The sequence below is a fragment of the Odocoileus virginianus genome, chromosome 7 (assembly GCF_023699985.2).
Source record: "Odocoileus virginianus isolate 20LAN1187 ecotype Illinois chromosome 7, Ovbor_1.2, whole genome shotgun sequence".
In the NCBI taxonomy this organism is placed as follows: Eukaryota; Metazoa; Chordata; class Mammalia; order Artiodactyla; family Cervidae; genus Odocoileus; species Odocoileus virginianus.
In genome coordinates this window covers 80834690-80856004 of record NC_069680.1, presented here as the reverse complement: position 1 = coordinate 80856004, position 21315 = coordinate 80834690, and the positions used below count along the sequence as shown (strand labels likewise).

At 38.2% G+C, this 21315-nt stretch overlaps 1 protein-coding gene across 5 annotated transcripts in view; it reads right to left on the bottom strand.

Moving 5' to 3' along the window:
- LYST (lysosomal trafficking regulator) overlaps positions 1-21315 on the bottom strand; it is a 191342-nt gene that overhangs the window by 20963 nt on the left and 149064 nt on the right. For all 5 annotated transcript variants that reach the window (XM_070471052.1, XM_070471055.1, XM_070471054.1 and 2 more), the window contains 6 exons: positions 20979-21223; positions 14812-14878; positions 13318-13474; positions 10058-10198; positions 7018-7235; positions 317-547 (listed from right to left, as the gene is read on the bottom strand). In XM_070471052.1, coding sequence (XP_070327153.1) covers positions 317-547; positions 7018-7235; positions 10058-10198; positions 13318-13474; positions 14812-14878; positions 20979-21223 — 1059 coding nt within the window. The remainder of the gene's footprint in view (positions 1-316; positions 548-7017; positions 7236-10057; positions 10199-13317; positions 13475-14811; positions 14879-20978; positions 21224-21315) is intronic.

The window sequence follows — 21315 nt, the reverse complement described above, 5'->3', positions numbered from 1 at the left end:
GGCATGTTTGCACTGATTCCTTCCTTCTCATTTGCAATGCCTGTTATGTCACTGGCTGGTGAGGCTTTCCCAAGTAATAACCCTCAGAGAGGTCACAATTTGACCTGAGCTCCCAAAGCACTCCCTTCATATCACTAATGCAGCATCTTCTACACACAGAACTGGTAATGTGAGCATCTGTATTCACTGGCTGGTACACACCTTCAGGCTGGGACCATGTTACTCAATTCCCTGCCTCTAAAGCGTGGGAGAAGGCCTGATGTCTCAGGAGTTGAACCATATTTTCCTGAAATCTACTGAAATCCAAATGACATACCGGATAGGTAATTTCCTTGACCTGTTCTCTGGTTTCCCTGAAAGCGAACTGTACTAACAGGCCCACGGCGGCAGGAAGCTCCCCTTCGATGTTGAGCTTGGAGCCAGGTCTGCTCGCGTGGGCTGATTGAAACAGCTGACGAGGGGTCTGGCCATAGGTTTTTATCATGGTTTCTAGTGCTCGTCTTTGAACTGGATCTTCAACTGCAGAGACATCCATTCCAAAATATGTCTGAAGAGAAAAAGAATGAGAGGAATGTAAAAAGCAAGACTTGGTGATAATACCAAAGGGGAAAACAACTTGTTTATTCTCCAGGCAATGGAGAATGGAAAGGATTTCCTTCTCAAATTTCAAATGGAAAGGATTTTAAAATGTTTTTGAACAGGTTGATAACATTAATAGTCTCAAAGAGATCAGAACAGGAATCATCAATGCTTCTGAATGGATGAAACAAAAATCTTGACTGGTGTTAACTAGGTAATTTTGTGATATTAATTTCTAATTTAAGAGAATATCATGTAAGACTTCATTTATCTGCATAGCAAAAGGAAACCATCAATAAAATGAAGACAGCCTACTGAATGAGAGAAGTTGTTTACAAATCACGTGCTGATAAAGGGTTAACATCCAAAACATGCACACAACCCATACAACTCAACAGCAAGAAAACCAAAGATCTAAAAAGGGGCAGAGGACCTGAACAGATACTTCTCTAAGAAAAGCATACAGATAGCCAAGAGGTACATGAAAATATTCTCAGCATCACTAGTCATCAGGAAAATGCAAATCAAAACCACAATGAAATACCGTCTCACACTTGTTAGAGTGGATGGTATAAAAAAGACAAGAGACAATAACTGTTGGTAAGGATGTGGAGGACAGGAAGCCCTTGTGCACTGCTGGTGGGAATGTAAATTGGTGCAACCAGTATGGAAAACAGTATGGAGGTGCCTCAAAAAATTAAAAATTGAACTATCATATGATCAGCATTTCCACTTCTGGGCATTTGAAAGTGAAAGTTGCTCAGTCGTGTCCAACTCTGCGACACCATGGACTATACAATCCATGGAATTCTCCAGGCCAGAATATTGGTGTGGGTAGCCTTTCCCTTCTCCAGGGGATCTTCCCAACCCAGGGATCAAACCCAGGTCTCCCGCACTGCAGGCAGATTCTTTACCAGCTGAGCCACAAGGGACACCCTCTGGGCATTTAAACAACACTAATTTGAAAAGATATATGTACCCCTATGTTCATTACAGCCTTATTTATAATAGCCAAGATATGGAAGCAACTTAAGCATGTATACATGGAATGGATAAAGAAGATGTGGTAAATATATGCAACTAAATATTATTCAGTCACAAAAAAGAATGAAATCTTGTTACAACATGGATGGAACATAAAGGCATTATGCTAAGTGATATAAGTCTGACAGAAAAAGGAAAATACCAAACAAATAAGTATGATTTCATTTATATGTGTAATCTAAACAAAAGACCAAGCTCATAGGACTGGTGGTTACCAAAGGTGGGGGTTGGGCAAAATGAGTTAAGGGGGCCACCAGGTACAAATTTCCAGTTATACAACAAATAAGTCATGAAGGTGTAATGTGCAGCATGATAACTACAATTAACAACACTGTACTGCATATTTGAAAAGTTGTTAAGAGTAAATCTTAAAAGTCTTCATCACAAGAAAAAAAATTTTTGTAAGTAAGTAGGGGGTGGATGTTAACTAGACTTATTGTGGTGATCATTTCACAACTGAATCAGTATGTTGTATACTGCAAACTAATATAATGTATGTCAATTAGACCTCAAATTGAAAAAAAAAAAAAGAAAAACAAAATAAGGTTTTTCTTTGGTCTTGTTTTTTAGTAAGAATTGACTAAAAAAAAAAAAAACAAGTTTTTCAATTAAGTTGATCCAAAATAGCTTCTGCAGGAGATTAGTAAGTGGATCTATTTTTTTTCTGTGGCTGTCTATCAGATATTGGTCAGAAAACTGAGTCAACGTCATTTCAGGAGGTCCATAAAATCAAAAGAGACAACAGAATTCAGGGATATGACAACATGGAGTCTGAAGAAAACTAGAGGATCCTGCCCCACTCCAACTTTCTCAATTCATAAGAATGAGAACTCGAAGTTCAAAGCCACCTGTGTCTGCCTGAAATTGTGTGATATCCAAATGCCCTTTGGTTCTTTGTATGAATATGCTCAAAGAAAGAGTCGGATTCCTCTCAAGACACAATGGCTGGTGTCACAGGATGACTTTGTGTTGCTAACTCATATCACACCCCAAGCATCTTGAAGATGTCTACAAATTTCAATTACCGAGATGTGTTTTCTTAAATACAGAGACATTAGTAAGGAACCTAGATTTTCGTACGTCTATGCCTCTTCTCTTGTCTGGGTTGAAGAATCAAGAGTCTAAACACCAGTAACACTGAAACCCAAGCAAAGTCTTTGTGGTTTCCATCTTGTAAGCTCAAGAGCAACACAACCATGCTTTACCTATCCTTGGAGAGGATTCATTTAATTCTGATTCCCTCTCTGTGTTTGCTTTTGACGTTTCCATATATACTTCTGAACCTGACAAGAACCTGGCAGTGAGAAGACTGTAATGTGATGTGTATTCTTTCAGCCTCCCCAGCCAATTCGGTGAGGTTGTCATTGGAGGAGGAAGGACATTCACCTCCCAGGCAAGGGGCAGAAGCCTGGCTGAGAAACAAAGTCAATATATTCCATCTTTAACCAAAACACTGCAGAAAGGTCAGCACACAGTAAGTATTCCATGTGACTGGTGTCCTCCATGCTGTCACCTTTCTTAGGACGTGAAGCTAAAGTGAAAGGTGGGTTAGGGCAATACTCAGTCTAAAAAGGAGTAAAAATTCAGGATTTGCCATGCCACTGTCCTTTTCTTTTCCACCTAATGTTGGTACACATTATCTTTTTAAAAAAAGACTTCATGTGTAATACTACACTGTTGAAAAAGTCACTTATCCAAAGCGATATATGTCCAAAGCGAGAAGGCAAAAATGAAACTGAGATACAATGCTGCCAGGTAGCTTAAGATAGTATTATTTAGGTTCTAATGAAAACTGAAAGAGAATCTGAAAGAGTAGCAGTGAGAACTGTAAGCTCTTAAATGTAAAGGGTGTTATTACACTTTTGTTCTTAGTGTTAGAGTCAGACGGAGAGTGAGGTGCATTTTTTTAAAGTGAGGTGCATATTTTTAAAGCTGGGTACAGATCTGTCATTTTTGTGCATCCTGCTTGTATTTAACTTTCAGCATTTAATCAGGAAGCAAATTCCATTTTTGTACCTACAAATAACATTTCTATAAATGCCAAAATAAAGTTTCAAAGGTTCTTCAGAAGTTCAATAATCTTCAACATCTACTCCCCTTGCCACCACACTCCCACCACCACAAGAGCTCCAACACCTGCCGCAGATGCTTCTCTAAGCAGGCTCATTCTTTATGGCTGTTTAATTTAATAGACTCAAAAATTCACAAGAAGACTGGAATAGCCCTATAGCCAGAGCTCTTAAAATTTACTTTAAAATAGTGCTTCTTTACCTTCTGTGGTATCAGTTTCTAGTGAACCCCATATACTAGTGAATGACGAATTAAGATCAAAAAGCATTTTTACATTCCTTTTTACAAAGCTAATGTTTATACTTAATTGGATGGCAGACATTACCCTGAACACATTTTCTTATTTATGAGGTTGGTATTACTGTTCACATTTTACGAATCTGCACAAAAGTACAGAGAGGTTAAGGTGACACTGCAGGTCACACAGCAAGTAGCAGAGTCACAGAATGAGGATGTGAACTCAATCCTGGATTCAGGGACTGTGCACTTAAATGCTACACTTCGTTTTGTCCCACGAATTGAGCTTTATTAAATTTCTAAAAGAGGGCATCCCCGGTGGGCCAGTGGTTAGGACTCCATGTCTCCAACACAGGGGGCAAGGGTTCTATCCCTGGTTGGGGAACTAAGATGCAAAGGCCATGAGGTGTGGCCAAAAAAAAAAAAAAATTGTATTTAAAATGTATAGAACAATGGTGCAAACTCTATCCTTTATTAAGTTCTAAAGTCCCAAAGAATTAATGAAAAAATCTAGTAAGGTGAGAATTAAATGGTGTATTTCAGCATGCATATTCTTTTAGTGTGAATTTTAAATGAGAATAATTGAAAGTCTGTGCCAGTATTATAGGCAGAGTATACTCAGGTTAGTGTCCCAGTTGTTAACTGCTTTTAATTTGCACTGGAGTATAATTGCTTTACAAGGTTGTGTTAGTTTCTGCTGGACAACGTGAACTGAATTGCCTATATTTTTATTTGGCTGTGCTGGGTCTTAGTTGCAGCATATGGGATCTAGTCCCCTGTCCAGGGACCAAACCCAGGTGCCTTGCATTGGGAGCACAGAGTCTTAGCCACTGGACCACCAGGGAAGCTCCTAACTGCTTTTAAAGTTACATTTTAGATCAAACATGAAGCTTAAAAATTATACCTCAGTCTTTAAAACCTTTAAAACTTACATATATACCTCTATAGAGGTATATTTTACACACAATAAAACCCTACAGATTTTTAAAGTACCATCTGATGGAACCATCATGAAAATCAAGGAACAGAGCATTTCTATCCCCCAGAAAGTTCCCTGATGTCCTTTAGGCAGTCAATACCCTTACTCCCTGGAGGCAACCATTGTTCTGATTTCTAATATTAGGAGATTAATCTTCCTTGTTCTTGAATTTCAGGTAAATGGAGTGGATTCATACAGAGTGATCAGGTTTCTTTCAGTCAGCATAAAACATTTCCTCTTTATTGTTGAGTAGTATTCCACTTACTCAATACCTGGAATTGTTAGTCTTTTATTTAGAGGCATTCTCAATGATATAAAGTGGTAACTCACTGTGGCTCTAATCTGCATTTCCCTGATGACTAAAGATATCATTGCTGTTTAGTTGCTAAGTCCTGTCTGCCTCTTTTGCGACCCCATGGACTGTAGCCTGCCAGGCTCCTCTGTCCATAGGATTTCCCAGGCAAGAATACTGGAGTGGGTTGCCATTTCTGTCTCCAGGGGATCTTCCTGACCCAGGGTTCAAACCTGCATCTCTTGCACTGGCAGCCGGATTCTTTACTGCTGAGCCACAGGAGAGCCCTGATGACTAAAGATGCCAGCTTTATATATCTTCCCTCCCTGTGTGAATCTTATTCACCTTTGCATCCCCAGAGCCTGGGAAAATAAAAGCTTCCTGAATAGGAAGGATTTTTTTTTTAATGTAGACTATCTAACAACATTGAAAAATATACATTAAAGTGTAACAATTTGACTTTTGGGAATTTAACTCAAGGAAGTAAAGTGGTACATAAAGAAATAATCGGAGGAATAATAATTTTAATAGCAGAAGAACACTAATAAAATATCCAAGAATAGGGGACTAGTTAAATAAATTACCGGATATCCATACTTTGGAATAATAAGCACTGATATTATTATATAAATGGGGGTTTCCCTGGTGGCTCAGTGGTAAAGAATCCACCTGCCAACGCAGGGGACAGGGGTTTGATCCCTGATCCGGGAAGATCCCACATGCCATGGAGCAACTAAGCCTGTGTGCCACAACTACTGAAGCCTGCATACTCTAGAGCTCGTGCTTTGCAACAAGAAAAGCCACTGCAATGAGAAGCCTGCACACAGAAACTGGAGAGTAGCCCCCGCTCCCCATGATTAGAGAAAAGCCTGCACTGCAGCGAAGACCCAGCACTGCCACACATAAATAAATAAATAAATTATTTTTTAAAAGATAACATTACAGAAATAAAATCATTATATAAGTGAAGTGATATGTGTAGGAAAAAGAAAGTGGTTTTAATATTTATCTTTAGATGATGATATCAAAGTTGATCTTAAAATTTCTTCCTTTTGGAGTCTGTATCTTAGATATTTTTCTAACAAGGCACAGATATAGTTTGTACAATAAGGAAAAGGGACGCCATTTAAAAACAGAACATGTATATAGGATGATGTGCAGAAAAGAGTTACACAGCAGGCCTGAACTGCTCTCCTTGGGAAGGTGTGTCTGGAAGGTTTGTCCTTGGCCTTGTCTGGGAACATGGATTTCAGAAGAGTTCCTACCTTTTTTACCTGATAAAAGTGGTTCACTGCACCCAAACTGGACAATGTGGTGTATCCCAAACACCTGGTTTCCTTCTGGAGGCCTGGAACTTCTGGACATATGAGAGAGGGTGCCTACACGACCAGTCCTTGATAAAAACCCTGGCACTGCAGCCCTAATTCTGTCAGTTTATTGATGGAGGAACTGAGTGAGCTTTCTGTGACTCACTGGGATAAGTCTCTTGGAAGCTGGTGCCTGGTTTGCTCCAGCTCTGCCCCATGTATCTTTTCCCTTTGCTGCTTTTGCTTTGTACCCTTCACTGTAAGTGCAACTGTATGCTGAGTTCTTAAGTCCTCATCCAACCTGGGAGTGGTCTTGGGGAATCTTTGATGGATAGTATCTAAGTTATTCTAAAAGAGGTGAAACATAAACCTGAAAAAATCTTGGGCAAGTTCAGTGTCTTTGTCAATTTTTCTCTTTGATAACTTGAGTATTGTAAAGAAACATGTCTAACTTTTAAATGTTCAGGTTCTACCTTATATAAATGCAGAGTTTTATAAGAGTCACTTACAGCAGGATGGAAGACATTGATGGCTTGGACAGAGGCCTTCCCTTTTTGTTTATACCCGAATACCAAGTCAATCCACTGACAGATGTTCTGGGACACGTAGTCAGACTCTAGAGCCTGTCGATGGATGAGGATAAAAAGACGGGGATCGTTACGTGCCCAAGGTGGGAGGTTGACGTGATTAACCCGCTCACCATTCTGACGCACACCAAAGTCGAAACCTAAAACAGAAGATTAATATCAATGTTTATCTCCTCCAAATCATGCTTCCTTTGGCCCACTGGGCAGACCTGAAGGGTTCACACAAATAGCTATTGTGTGTTATAACCAGGAAAAGGAGCATCCAGAGGATAGTAACACTATTGCTCACCTGCTGACTTACTACTCACAGAGGTGCACGGATTAACACTATCTATCCTAACTGAATCTGAAATCTTTCAAATTTACTCTTCTACCACTTTATGAAGTCATATTGATATGTCATATTGAAAAGCAGAAAATCACTGCCTGCTAATTCTAATATTTCACTTGTCAAATCTTCAAATGCACTAAGTGTGAAAACAATCTCAATTGTAATCTTGATTAAAATAAAGTGAAGACTTTTGTATATGCATTTCAGAATTTTTGGTGTTAATACATAATAAATTTAAGGCTACTTGTGTGGCAAAGTATTAGCATTCTTCAATTTAAAAAACTCAACAAAGTATATACATTCCAAGAATGAACTTAGTCTATTTATTTTATGGTAAATCTATAGGTCTGTTCTGATTTCATTTCCACTAAGCATTCCCACAGACAACAAAATTATACTAACATATTATGAGGGTTGTTCTGTGATGTAAATAGGTGTTATCTAATTGTCTCTTTAGACTGCTGGTGTAAACAAAAATCTCATAAGTGTTTCTTTAAAAAAGTTATCCTGGGGGAGTGGGAGGGAGGCTAGAGAGGGCAGGGATATATGTATGTATACATACAGCTGATTCATGTTGTACAGCAGATACTAACAAAACACTGTAAAGCAATTATATTCCAGTTTAGAGAACTAGATAAAAAATTTGAAAAATTTCCTAAAGGAAATGTTACCTTTGAAAAGAAATTTTTTGTGCTTTTTATGGAAAGAAAATCTGAACATCATAGCAGAACACAAATTTAAAAGAGCCTCTTAAAAGCTGATTAAGCTCCATATGAATGTAAGTTGCTGCCTGACTGCTTTTTGATCTTGTGAAAACAACTGGAAGGATCTTCACTAATTTTGGAAGTACCTGGAAATGACATATGATACGAAATATAAACCAAGGGCTTATATAAAATTAACAAGGGGTGAGGGCGAGGGTCACCTCAAAAAGCCCAGCAGTCATCTGACAGCTGCAGGGTGACAGTGTCAGGATGGACTGGCTGAGCACCTCCATACTGTGTGGCAGCTTCAAGGGAGGCAGCAGATTGACTGACTGAACTGACTGAACCGCTGTGACGAGGCATGTAAGGGCTGAGCAGAAGAGGGGTGACCAGCAGGGGGCTCCATGAACTCAAATCATTCCTAACTTTCTGGGGCTCTGGACACACCTGGACACATCAGAGGGGTAGACACTTCACCCGGAGCGGGCACCTGGAGGGACAATGAAAGGCCTACAAGAACGCTCATAGGAAATGGCAGGATGTATGCTATGGCAAGTTATCTTTTTCAAAAACGGCTATAACAACACTTGCTGCTCTGCATGCTTTTCTAGAATCTCACTACTCCCCTATTAAGTGGCAAAGTCTATGCTCCTTCCTTTTGAATGTGGGCAGGCCCTCGTGACTACCTCCCAAGCAGAATGCAGTCGAAGGCCACGTTGTGGCCTCCAAGGCTAGGCTGCAAAAGGCCATGCAGCCTCTGCTCATCTCTCTTGGGACACTTGTGTTAGGAGCCTGGAATTGCCAACTAGGATTTCCGAGGCTGCATGCTGCAAGAAGTCCACAATAGTCCATGTGGAGAAGCCACACGGAAAACTACAGACACTAAAGAAGGAGCGGCCTGCCAGCCTCATGCTGCTCTGTTCCCCTGGATGTTCCTGCTGCAGCCAATCTGAATGTAACCGCACAAGAAACCCTGAGCCAAAGCCACAAAAACCACCTGGCTGAGCTGTTCCTGAATTTCTGACCTGAAAAAACTGTCATGGGTGGTACATTTAAGGTTTTGAGTCACTGAGTACTGGAGTGATTTGCTATGCAGCTGTAGATAATGGGAACATACATACACGAAACCATGGACAGGGAGATGAGCAGCAGACTAACTGAGGCAGGAACCACAAGGTAGGTGCCCCAGACTGAAGGTGTTGATATTTCACTGAGGCATTTCTTACTTGGGCAATGCTATGAAACATGCTCCAAGTAATTAGCAGCACAGATTTATTAGTGATTATCTAAGTAACTCCAGAGAAGCCAGTTAATACAGTAAAAGATTCTGAAGTAATTGCTCAACACTTTAACTTCTCTAAAGATATAATTCTCAATTTCACATATTCCTAAAAGTCACATAAAAATATGAAATTAAGTAATGAAAGAAAAGACACCTTGTGAAGGATTAACTGATCTTACATTAAAGAACAGGCATGATTAGCTGAGATTGTTGGTCACTGGCATCACAGAAAATCTGATTTTATTTTCCAGTGTCACTTTTCATTATTCAATAACTCTAGTCAGAGTGTTTTACTTCTAACTTGGTCATTACTCATAAAATCATTGACATTTGGTTAATTTAGATTGTTCTTTAATAAATTCTTGACTTTTAAAAATAATCAGCATATTACAACTTTTATAATCATAGAAAATAATAATTTCTGTAACAAAATTAAAATATACATGTTTACAAATGCTTTTAATAGTTAATATTTAAAATCCTCAAGCTCACTTGGAAATAAAATTATATACCTAAAAGTAAAGGCATTTCTCTTATTTGGGGACTCAAATTTTAGAACTTACAAAAACTATTTTTATTTTTGGAAAATTATAAAGTAAGTACAAACTCTAAGAAATTTTAATTAGAAATGATTTATTGCTGTACCTTCACGGTTAACTAAGAATTCTGGAAGATAGAAAAACTCTGGGATAAGTTCTTTCACATCAGTCATGGACTCAAAAGATGAGAGGCGCCAAGTTGTATTTGTAGAATGAAAAGTTCTGTCTGGAATGTCAAAACTTTGATCTAAAAAGAAATACAAATAACACACTTAAGACACAAAGACTTGATTTCATTTGAAACTTGTTATAATTAATTTGCTTTCAATACTTCAAAAATATTAAAATGATTTTATTTGTCCATAATGTAAAAGAGGTTATTAGTGCTCCTGAAAATAAATATTACTCTACATAACTTGAGACTGTATTATTTTTAAATTGTATTATGCTTTTGTGTATAACTAGATACATTTATATCACTTATTTAATTGATTAATATTAAATATCTGCCCAAGAAGAATGAAAGTTCCATAAAAGCAGACACCTGGGATATCAACCATACCAAGCACATTCTAGGAACTAGATAATTATCTATTTATTGAAAGAATAAATATAGAAGGAAAATTAAAGTTCCAGTAGGTAAAAATAGCTTTTTACCCCATCAAGAAGCAGAATCATTTCTTTACCTCTAATCAGTAAGACTATTTTTCTTTTCTCTTGCTGGGGTGATAGGGGCATTGCTTTTTAAATGTTCTAACTCTTAGCTAAATAAGTAAAATTCCCTATGAATGAAGATAAAACTAATAGTTACTTTTTTGTTAAGCTTTCCTTGTGTAGACTATTAACAATCAAGGACTGAGTTTCAATTCCATCTTTTCTGTCAACAGTTAGACTTTCTAGCCTACAATATGAAATGGGATCTAAACTCCAGCTCTTGAAAACATCAGCAGTGCGGATTCTTCTTAGGCACCATGTGTACCATCTAAAACTCCCCTCAACCTGTCGGAATTTGAACACATCTTTTCATCTGGAGACTGTTAGAGACAAATTTCAGCATCAAGCAAGGCGCAATTTAAAAAAAAAATATGCTAAATCTTCCCCAAGCCTGACCTGCTTTGCCAAGCAACGTTTTCTATCACTTTTACTACTTTCTCCTCTATTCAGCAGAATCAGTTAGCATTGACTGGGCACTAAATAAAATCTGGGATGAAATGAGATTTGTAAATTTTTTTTTTTTTTTTTTTTTTCAGAAAGTAGGGAGGGCCACTTAAAAAAAAACTAACTCCCTCAGGATAAAAAGTTATTAATCTAAATGGAATCCAGAAAAATTAAAGGCAATTCTGTGAGGGTGTGGTGGAATCACAATATGTAGAGACAATAGAACTGTGGAACAGGAGAAACACACTGAGGCTTCTGTTTGAATTTTTAAATTCTCTGCAGTTTCTTAATTTTTTAAAAAAGTAATACTACAAATTCCTATAATCTAGAACATGTATGAACTCAAGTGGCAGTTGTTAGCTTAGTACTTTTGTTCCCCAGGGGACATCTGGCAATGCCTGGAGACATTTTTGGTTCTCATGGCTGGGGAGGGATGCCATGGGCATCTAGTAGGCCAGGGATGCTGCTAAATGTCCCACAGTGCACAGGACAGTCTCCTCTAGAGAACTATGTAACCCAAAATGACTACAGTGCCAAAGTGAGAAACCCTGGATTAAATGAGAAGTCTAGAAATAAATGAAAATGTCATCACAAATCATTTTAAATTAATCAGAAGACTAGAATGGGGACTGAGCTAGTCCCTACTGTCTTTTAAAAAAATCATTCTTAAATACATAGTGAAGAAAACCTAGCATAATAATTGATCAAGGGTTTTATATTAATAGATTCTTGGACGACATGAAAAGAAATGAAGGGCAGTAACAGTTCTGTTATATACTGCTGTTGTCCCAAACCACATCTGAAATATTCTTTCATTATTATTCTTATTATTATTTTGGCCGTACTGCCCGACTTGGAGGATCTTAGCCCCCTGACCAGGGACTGAATCTGCACCCTCAGCAGTGAAAGTGTGGAGTCCTAACCACTAGGACTACCAGGGAATTCCCTGACATATCCTTTTTTATTCTGACTGCTACTGTTTAATAACAGCATTCACAAATCAGAACACATCCAGAAAGATGAGCAGAACAGTGACAGGTTTGGAAACCAGAGCAAACACTGCTTAAATAAGTATAAAACTGTCTTTATTTATTTCTGCATTCCTTGCAGCAGGCCTTGTATAGAGGACGCTCTTAACTAAGGTTAATTAGCCTAGGGATAAACAAGAGTGAGAGGAGGAGGAGGACAGGGTAGTAATATTCAAATATTTGAACAGCTGTCATATGCAACATTTGTTTTGTGTTCTGACAACCAGAAGAGGGATAGATGCAAGAAAGCCCCCTTCACAGACCAAGTGGTCTACGGAATACAAATTTATTCCTCTAAGAGGTTGCATGTATGTGAGTGTAAATACATAAAGAAGTTCGAGAAGAGTCAAGTAACTGAATGGATGATGATTCCACAAAGGATTCTGTTCCAGGAGGAACAACTACAGGGCTAGTACTGCTGACTCACTAGAAACTGATAGGATTTCTCACTAGAAGTCACTGTTCTCACTAGAAACCTTCTTGCATAGAAAGCAGTAAAGTCACCTATCTAAGCCATCTTCAGGTGTGTGGGCTGCCACTGAAGATTATTCCCTAGGTAGTTACTGTGGTGAAGGCGGCAGTGTGGGTCTCCTAACAGCCACTTACTGATAGCAACTTAAAATTCCCCTTTAGGGGCCAAAGATAACAGGTTATCTGAAATCATTAAGTTGAACATTTTAAAAAAGTGAATTCATAACTTTAAAAGGGAGGGTAAAATTTTTGCTATGTGAATGACATCTTAACTTTTAAAAAGTGAATTGCATTTTTATAAAAGTAGACACGTGTAATTTGAGGCTGAAATCGGAGACATTATTGAGATGATCCAGCTTACTGCAGGTTTCTTTTTTAAAAAAGTTAAATTTATTGGGCTGCACATGGGATCTTTGATCTTCACTGTGGTATGCAGAATCTTTTAGTTGCGGCATGTGGGATCTAGTTAGTTCCCTGACCAGGGATCGAACCCAGGCTTCCAGCATTGGGAGTGCAGAGTCTTAGCCACTGGACCACCAGGGAAGTCCCAGCAGGTATCTTAAAGAGACTTTTGTCTTTTGTTCAGAGAGTAAGCAGAATTCTTTCTCCTATGGTTTGATTAGTTTTAAGACATTCTCAGGATGTCAGCAAACTGGTTTTCCCCTGATGACCAATCCGACCTTTGAGGCAGTTAGAAAACCATCCTTACCTTGATAAGCTAAGAACATCTTTGTGAAAGGCGGCATTCTGACCAGGAAATGAAGCACAGTGCCGCTGTTGGAGTAGTGGGAGCCGTAGTGGTAGGGCTGCACTGGGGGCATGGGGTCGTCTTCCCGGGCTCCTTTGCGGTACTCCTCCTCCAGGTACTGAAGACACAGGGACCAAACTGGTGATAATGAGTTCCCGGCAGAGCTGGCGAAGCCTCGCTCATCATCTTTGCCACCCTTCTCTACTGCCCCTTAGGTGCCATCCTCCATGGCTTGCCCTCAGCCTCCTGGAGTGTCTGGGGGCCTCCTCCTTGGTGTCCCAGTGAGGGCCGACCACTCGAGAAGCATCTCACCATCTGCACGTTTACCCTCTTAGTCCCTCATAGAAAATCCACCTGTTCTGCATGTTAGTTCTCAGCCCTCTGGTTCCCCACTAATGGCTCATAACATTTAAATTGATCAACAATAAGAACTGCCACTTTCACCAGAGATGTCTGCATTTTAAGAGGGTTTCAAGATGTAATGCTATGTTCTTTAGAGAAATGCTTCTCTCAAAGGAAATGCAAGAGAAATGTAAAAACTGTATCACATTATTGAAGTTCTTTAATATAACATTTTATAGCTGTTTTGCAGTAGACTTACACAGAAATAAAAAAGAATTTGGTGATCCTTCAACTACTCTTATCTTCCCATCATAAAGTAAGAAGCTCAACCAAAGTTTTAATATCTGTCACTATTCTCATCTCCCATAGCTTCTGTCTCTAATAAAATCAGGTGACAGTGAATTTTCTGGAGTCATTTCTCTTTGATTTCCATAGCACTGCCCCATTTTTAGCTACAGACGAATCAAGCAGTGACAGCTGTAAGATTCCTGCAGGGATCTTTCTGAAATTTTGACATAAGATAACATGGTGAATATGAGAAAACTGCTTCAGCTGCTCCTATCTTTATACTGTGTGAAGAATACAACATATGCCTAATGAGTTTTTTTGAATTTCCAACAGGATTCCATTAACATTAATTTCACAGAAATAGATAATTAACTTCTATTTTAAACTTTAAAATCCAGTATTTTTTTGTTAATAAACCTGTGCATAATTTGTTGAGATGAATAACAAAGGGTTATGGTCCACTATAAATATATTGATATTATTATATATAACACTAGGGAATATAAACAGCAGGTCCCTGGACATTTTTGTGATTTTTATAAGGAATATAATTATTTCATACATTTGAACATAACAATGGATTATGAGCTTTCAATTTATACAACAATAAGTGTATTTATTTTGGGAGGCAAAGTGTTTTCAGAGAATTAAGACAGAAAAGAATATTTAAAATCACATAATGATTTCCAGTTGCCTGTCAATTGCACACAGAAGTGGGAAACAGAAAAATCAACACTATACATTGAAAATTACATAAAACACAAGTCCAAAAACCAAGAACCCAGTTTTAACTTATCAAAATACATGAGGAAAAACTGAACCTACCTTGTATGTGTCCACATAACGGTCTTCTTTTTCTTTATACTGCACAGCTATGGGCTTGGAGAGATTTCTATAAAGGAAGAGATGACGGAAAACATGGGAAGTATGTTAATACTGTCAGGATTAATTTGCCTCAGCTGCTTACAAGTAAATAAGTGATCAACAAGATACTTGGCCCTTGATTTAGTGCTTACACATGTTGTTTGCCACTAACAGTCACCATTCACAATTATAATTTCATAAATTGTGAAGACAGAATTTTTCTAAACAGATGCATATCGGTATTAGGAACTTTTGACTTACAGGTAACCAGGAAGAGCTTCTCCCTCCCCTCCCTGATTCCTCTACTTTCTCAAATCATAACTGATGCGGCCCAAGGCAGATGATTCCCTGGAAGTTTCTGTCCCCATTTCCCAGCCCTACACCCAGTTAGTCAGTGGAGAGTGAAGGGCAGTTTGGCCAGGAGTATGATCACGAGGAGATGTTATGTAACTAGTAGGTTAGTGAAAACTAACACTTTATCTAATTCATGGATAGTGAGTGCGGCTATTGTGTATGGTGGAGGGAATGTGTGTAGCATGTGTATGTCTGTGCTGGTGTTTACACTGCATCAGGGAGGCAGGAAAACTGAAGGAAGAACCTCCACTTTTAAAAGCTACAGAGTCAAGCAGCATGTCTGTGCTGCCCATGAAAGAGCAAGAGAACAAGACCCAGCAAAGATGGACATGCTCCTCCAGCTGGGGCACCCTCTGGTCTGGCACCAGGATGGAGCCACCTGCAGTTTCAACACCGGGCACCACAACTATGTCAATGTGAAGATTTGCTTACATTTCACTATGCCAAACCAGGTCTGCTTAGCCACCGTGGATATATCTATTTTGGAGGAAAATTATTTCATAGGGATATTAAAATTAGCAATTAGCAAACACATTAATTTCATTTTTGAAACTTTCATAATCCTAGAAACTTTGTTAAAAAGTAAAAACAGTTTTATATCAATACAAGAGATAAAAAGTCATATCTCAATATAGAAGAAATCATGTTTAAGATCCTGGCATGCAATTTTTTCTAAATAGTATAAATAGTTCTTTGTGAACACAAGTAATGTTGTTGTGGATGGAAAATCAGAAGTTACTGATGAGGCAAATAGAATAAACCAAAAATCAACCACAATATATCACTACAACATATCTGGAAAGGTATATGTTTTCTCTTTATTTGTGTATGTACATCACTTTAAAATAAAAAGAACCCATAATATATATTTCTACAGTATCATTTTTAATGACTACAATATAGAACAATTTACTCAAACCCAGTGTTGTACATTTAGGTTGATTCTAAATTTCAGCTACTTTAAAAAATGATGTGAGGACTATCTTATATTTGCTTGTAGTGCCAGGCACTGTTATCAGCAATGAACTGGCTCCTGCACTCATGAAGCTCACTTCCAGGCGTAACCCTTCTGGTCAAGCACATATCCTAAAGTATTTCCCAAGAAAATACTCTAAGAAAATATTTCCTAAGAAAAAAGTCCTAGAAGTTAAATTGCTGAAACAGAGTATGCAATTTCTGAAGAGTTCTTTGGATATATACAGTCAAACTGTCTTTCAGAAAGACTGCATCTCTTTATATCAGTAGTGTATAAATTTAAATGTGCATTAGCAGTGTATAAAAATGTCTAAAAGAGAAATAATGTGCCATCTGCTCTTTTTAAGTTGACAAATACATTAAACTGAATCTGATTTCTTTAAGTTATAATTAAAATATTCTAATATACTAAGTAGTATATTTGCAGTCAACATTTTTTAAACTAAGAGAAGTGTAATTGACATATAATGCTATATTGGTTTCAGGTATCCAATGTAATGATTCAATATCTGTATATTTAAAATTACAAAATGATCATCACAATAAGTCTAGTAAACATCTGCCACATTATCTGCCACTTACATATAACTTGTTTATTTCATAACTAGAAGTTTGTACCATGTGACTCCCTTCACCCATTTTGCCATAACTCCTCCCACACCCTGCCCCCCAATGTTTCTGGCAACCACCAATCTGTCCTCTGTTTTCAACGAGCGTAGCTTTTTGTTTTGTGTGTGTTGTTTTCACTTTTAGAGTTCATATATAAGTGAGATCATACTTCAGTTCAGTTGCTCAGTCATATCTGACTCTTTGTGACTCTATGGACCGTAGCACGCCAGGCCTCCCTGTCCATCACTAACTCCTGGAGTTTGTCCAAACTCATGTCCATTGAGTCGGTGATGCCATCCAGCCATCTCATTCCTTGTCGTCCCTTTCTCCTCCTGCCTTCAATCTTTCCCAGCATCAGAGTCTTTTTAAATGAGTCAGTTCTTCGCATCAGGTGGCCAAAGTATTAGAGTTTCAGCTTCAAAATCGTCCTTCCAATGAACACTCAGGACTGATTTCCTTCAGGGATGGACTGGATGGATCTCCTTGCAGTCCCAGGGACTCTCAAGAGTCTTCTCCAACACCATAGTTCAAAAGCATCAATTCTTCAGTGCCCAGCTTTCTTTATAGTCCAACTCTCCCATCTACACATGACTACTGGAAAAACCATAGCCTTGACTAGATGGGCCTTTGTTGGCAAAGTAATGTCTCTGCTTTTTAATGTGCCGTCTAGGTTGGTCAAACTTTCCATCCAAGGAGTAAGCGTCTTTTAATTTCATGGCTACAGTCACCATCTGCATGGATTTTGGAGCCCCCCGAAATAAAGTCTCTCACTGCTTCCCCATCTATTTGCCATGAAGTGATGGGACCAGATGCCATGATCTTAGTTTTCTGAATGTTCAGCTTTAAACCAACTTTTTCACTCTCCTCTTTCGCTTTCATCAAGAGGCTTAGTTCTTTGCCTTCTGCCATAAGGATGGTGTCATCCGCATATCTGAGGTTATTGATATTTTCCCCAACAATCTTGATTCCAGATTGTGTTTCATCTAGCCCAGCATTTCTCATGATGTACTCTGCATATAAGTTAATAAGCAGGGTGACAATATACAGCCTTGATGTACTCATTTCCCTATTTGGAACCAGTCTGTTGTCCCATGTCCAGTTCTGTTACTTCCGGACCTGCATACAAATTTCACAAGAGGCAGGTCAGGTGGTCTGGTATTCCCATCTCTTTAAGAATTTTCCACAGTTTGTGGTGATCCACACAGTCAAAGGCTTTGTTTGGCATAGTCAATCAAGCAGAAATAGATGTTTTTCTAGAACTCTCTTGCTTTTCTGATAATCCAACGGATGTTGGCAATTTGATCTCTGGTTCCTCTGCCTTTTCTAAAACCAGCTTGAACATCTGGAAGTTCATGATTCAGGTACTGCTGAAGCCTGGCTTGGAGAATTTTGAGCATTACTTTACTAGTGTGTGAGATGAGTGCAGTTGTGCGGTAGTTTAAGCATTCTTTGGCATTGCCTTTCTTTGGGACTGGAATGAAAACTGGCCTTTTCCAGTCCTGTGGCCACTGCTAAGTTTTCCAAATTTGCTGGCATATTGAGTGCAGCACTTTCACAGCATCATCTTTCAGGATTTGAAATAGCTCAACTGGAATTCCATCACCTCCACTAGCTTTGTTCATAGTGATGATTCATAAGGCCCACTTGACTTCTCATTCCAGGATGTCTGGCTCTAGGTGAGTGATCATACCATCATGATTATCTGGGTCATGAAGATCTTTTTTTATAGTTCTTTCTGTATTCTTGCCACCTCTTCTTAATATCTTCTGCTTCTGGTAGGTCCCTACCATTTCTGTCCTTTATTGAGCCCATCTTTGCATGAAATATTCCCTTGGTATCTCTAATTTTCTTGAAGAGATCTCTAGTCTTTCCCATTCTATTGTTTTCCTCTATTTCTGATCACTGAGGAAGGCTTTCTTATCTCTTCTTCTTATTCTTTGGTACTGTGCATTCAAATGGATATATCTTTCCTTTTCTCCTTATTTGTCTTTGCTATTTGTCTTTCTCTGACTTTTTCACTTAGCAAATGCCCTCAGAGGCCATTCATGTTGTCACAAGATTTCATTCTTTTTTTTTTTTTTTAACACTAAATAGTATTCTTGTGTGTGTGTGTGTCTGTGTGGCATTTTCTTATCTGCTCATTCACAGATGAACATTTAGGTTGTCTCTGTATCTTGGCCACTATAAATAATGCTGCAGTGAACATGAGGGTGCAGATATCTTTTCGAGTTAGTGTTTTAATTTTCTCTGGATTAAATATCCAGGAGAATGGCTGGATCATATGATAGTTTTACTTTTAATATTGAGGAACGTCCATAATGTTTTCCATGGTGGTTGCACCAGTTTACATTCCCAGGAACAGTGCACAGGGTCTCTTTTCTCCACGTCCTTAACAAGGGTTGCTATTTCTTGACTTTCTGATAATAGTCAGAGAATGTTATTTAAAACTAAAGAAACAGAATATTCCCTCATCAACTATGGCTATTTGGTTACTCTAAAATCCAACTCTTTCAGGAAAGGCAGGATAAAAGCTTGATTCTTTTTCTTAGCTGTCAAATTTCAAAAGTAGAGAATTGCTGCCCCATCCAACAGCAACCAATGAGTTTAGTTTTGCGTTGTTTTGGGGGCCTTTAAAGAGTATCATTATTAACTTAAGTATTTTCTTTTTACTTAAATATGTTTCAATCAGTTATGGTCTTTATACTTTTTGATGCTCTGATTGTCCTATCTTTGGCAGTGAGAGCCACTTCAAGTTGGCTAAGGCTTTATTTTTTTATAATCATAGTAAAAAAACACACATCACTGAACTTACCATCATAGCCAACTTCCAGTACCTAGCTCAATAGTGTTAACTAATTTACACTGTTGTGCAATAGATCTTAAAACTTTCTCATTTGTAAAACTGAAACTCTACACCTACTGAGCAACAACTCCCCATGTCCCCATCCACCCTCCTCCCCCAACAAACACCATTTAACTCCCTGTCTGAGTCTGACTACCCTAAACAACCTACGTAAGTGGAATCACATAGTGTTTGTTTTCTTGTGACTGACTTATTCCATTTAACACAATGTCACCAAAGTTCTTCCATGCGACAGGACTTCCCTCCTTCTTAATGTTAAATAATGTTCCATATTACATATGTACCAAATTTTCCACAACTATTTACTCACAGACAGACACCTGGGCTGCCTCCACTTCTTGGCTACCGTGAATAAAGCTGCAATGAACATGGGTGTGCAAATATGGTTCCCACTCTTTTGATAAGACTATATTAATTTTCTTGCTCTCTGACACAACAAAATGTCCCAGGCTCATCTTATGTGCTTTCTTCTAATAAATGTACAGGAAATGAGAGAACAGGAAATCACCATTCGGTAATCCCCAGTGAAATCACAGACTTAAGAAATAATCATCAATGAAAGAAACAAGTTCAATGGGAGGCTGAACCCACACATCAGCCTGAGCATCCTTAACAGTGGGATATCACATGCCTCCTGATATGGGGCAATAAAAAGTTCACACCACCTCTAGAGAGTTCTTGCTTAAAAAAAAGTTGAACCTGAATCTAAGCAAGCCTTTAGAAGTCATTTCCAGTCCCTAGGAAATACAGCAGCTAGAGGAAAAAGCTAAAGGCTAATGTGGAGTGGGGGACATTCTACAAGATAAATGAACTTTTTTTCCTTAAACAAGCCAATGTTAGGAATAAAGAGAAATATACATACATAAAAATAAGGGCTGCTCTAAGATTTATGTCTTTAGAGAGAAAGCAAACAAAGGTGATACGAAGCCTGATTCAAGGAAATCAACTATAAAAAGGCATCTTTGATATAATCAGGGGACATTTAAAAATAGGCTGGATATTACATGATACCATGAAATTATTGTTTTTATTTTCTTCAATATAATGGCACTGAAGTTATGTAACAAAATGTTTTAATTTTTTCTTAAGAGATGTATACTATAGAACATACAAGTGACATAAATGTGTGTGATTTGTCTTAAGAAAAAAAAGATATGCAAGTTTGGCAAAAATCTTCATAATTATTGAGTTGGGGTGATGATCATGTGGGGGTTTATTAATGCATTCATTCTATTTTTTGCACATTTGAAAATTTTAATGAGAGGAACTTTAATGACATAAATACAGCACACTGACAAAGCCAAAAGGTGATGATGTCTTCAGTTACCTGTAGACTGATGGGTCGCTGAGGTCAAGGGTCTCACTAACATAGTCTGCCAGTATGAACGGGAACACTGGATACTGCATGAGATCATTGAAAGATCGGCCGGCATGTTTGTTTAAGTGAGTCAAATACTCAAAATTAGTAATTTGCCCAGTATACCACAAATTTGTCAGAGCGGTGATATTGCCATATTCCAGAAGATTAGGGAGGTTATTTGTTAGTATACTGTGGTATACATCATCACGAACCTAGAACGGAAGGAGAAAAAAAAGGCCAGATTTTATTTTTAGTCTTGACACTGTCCTCCAAAGAATCCATGATATCATAGGCATGTTACTAA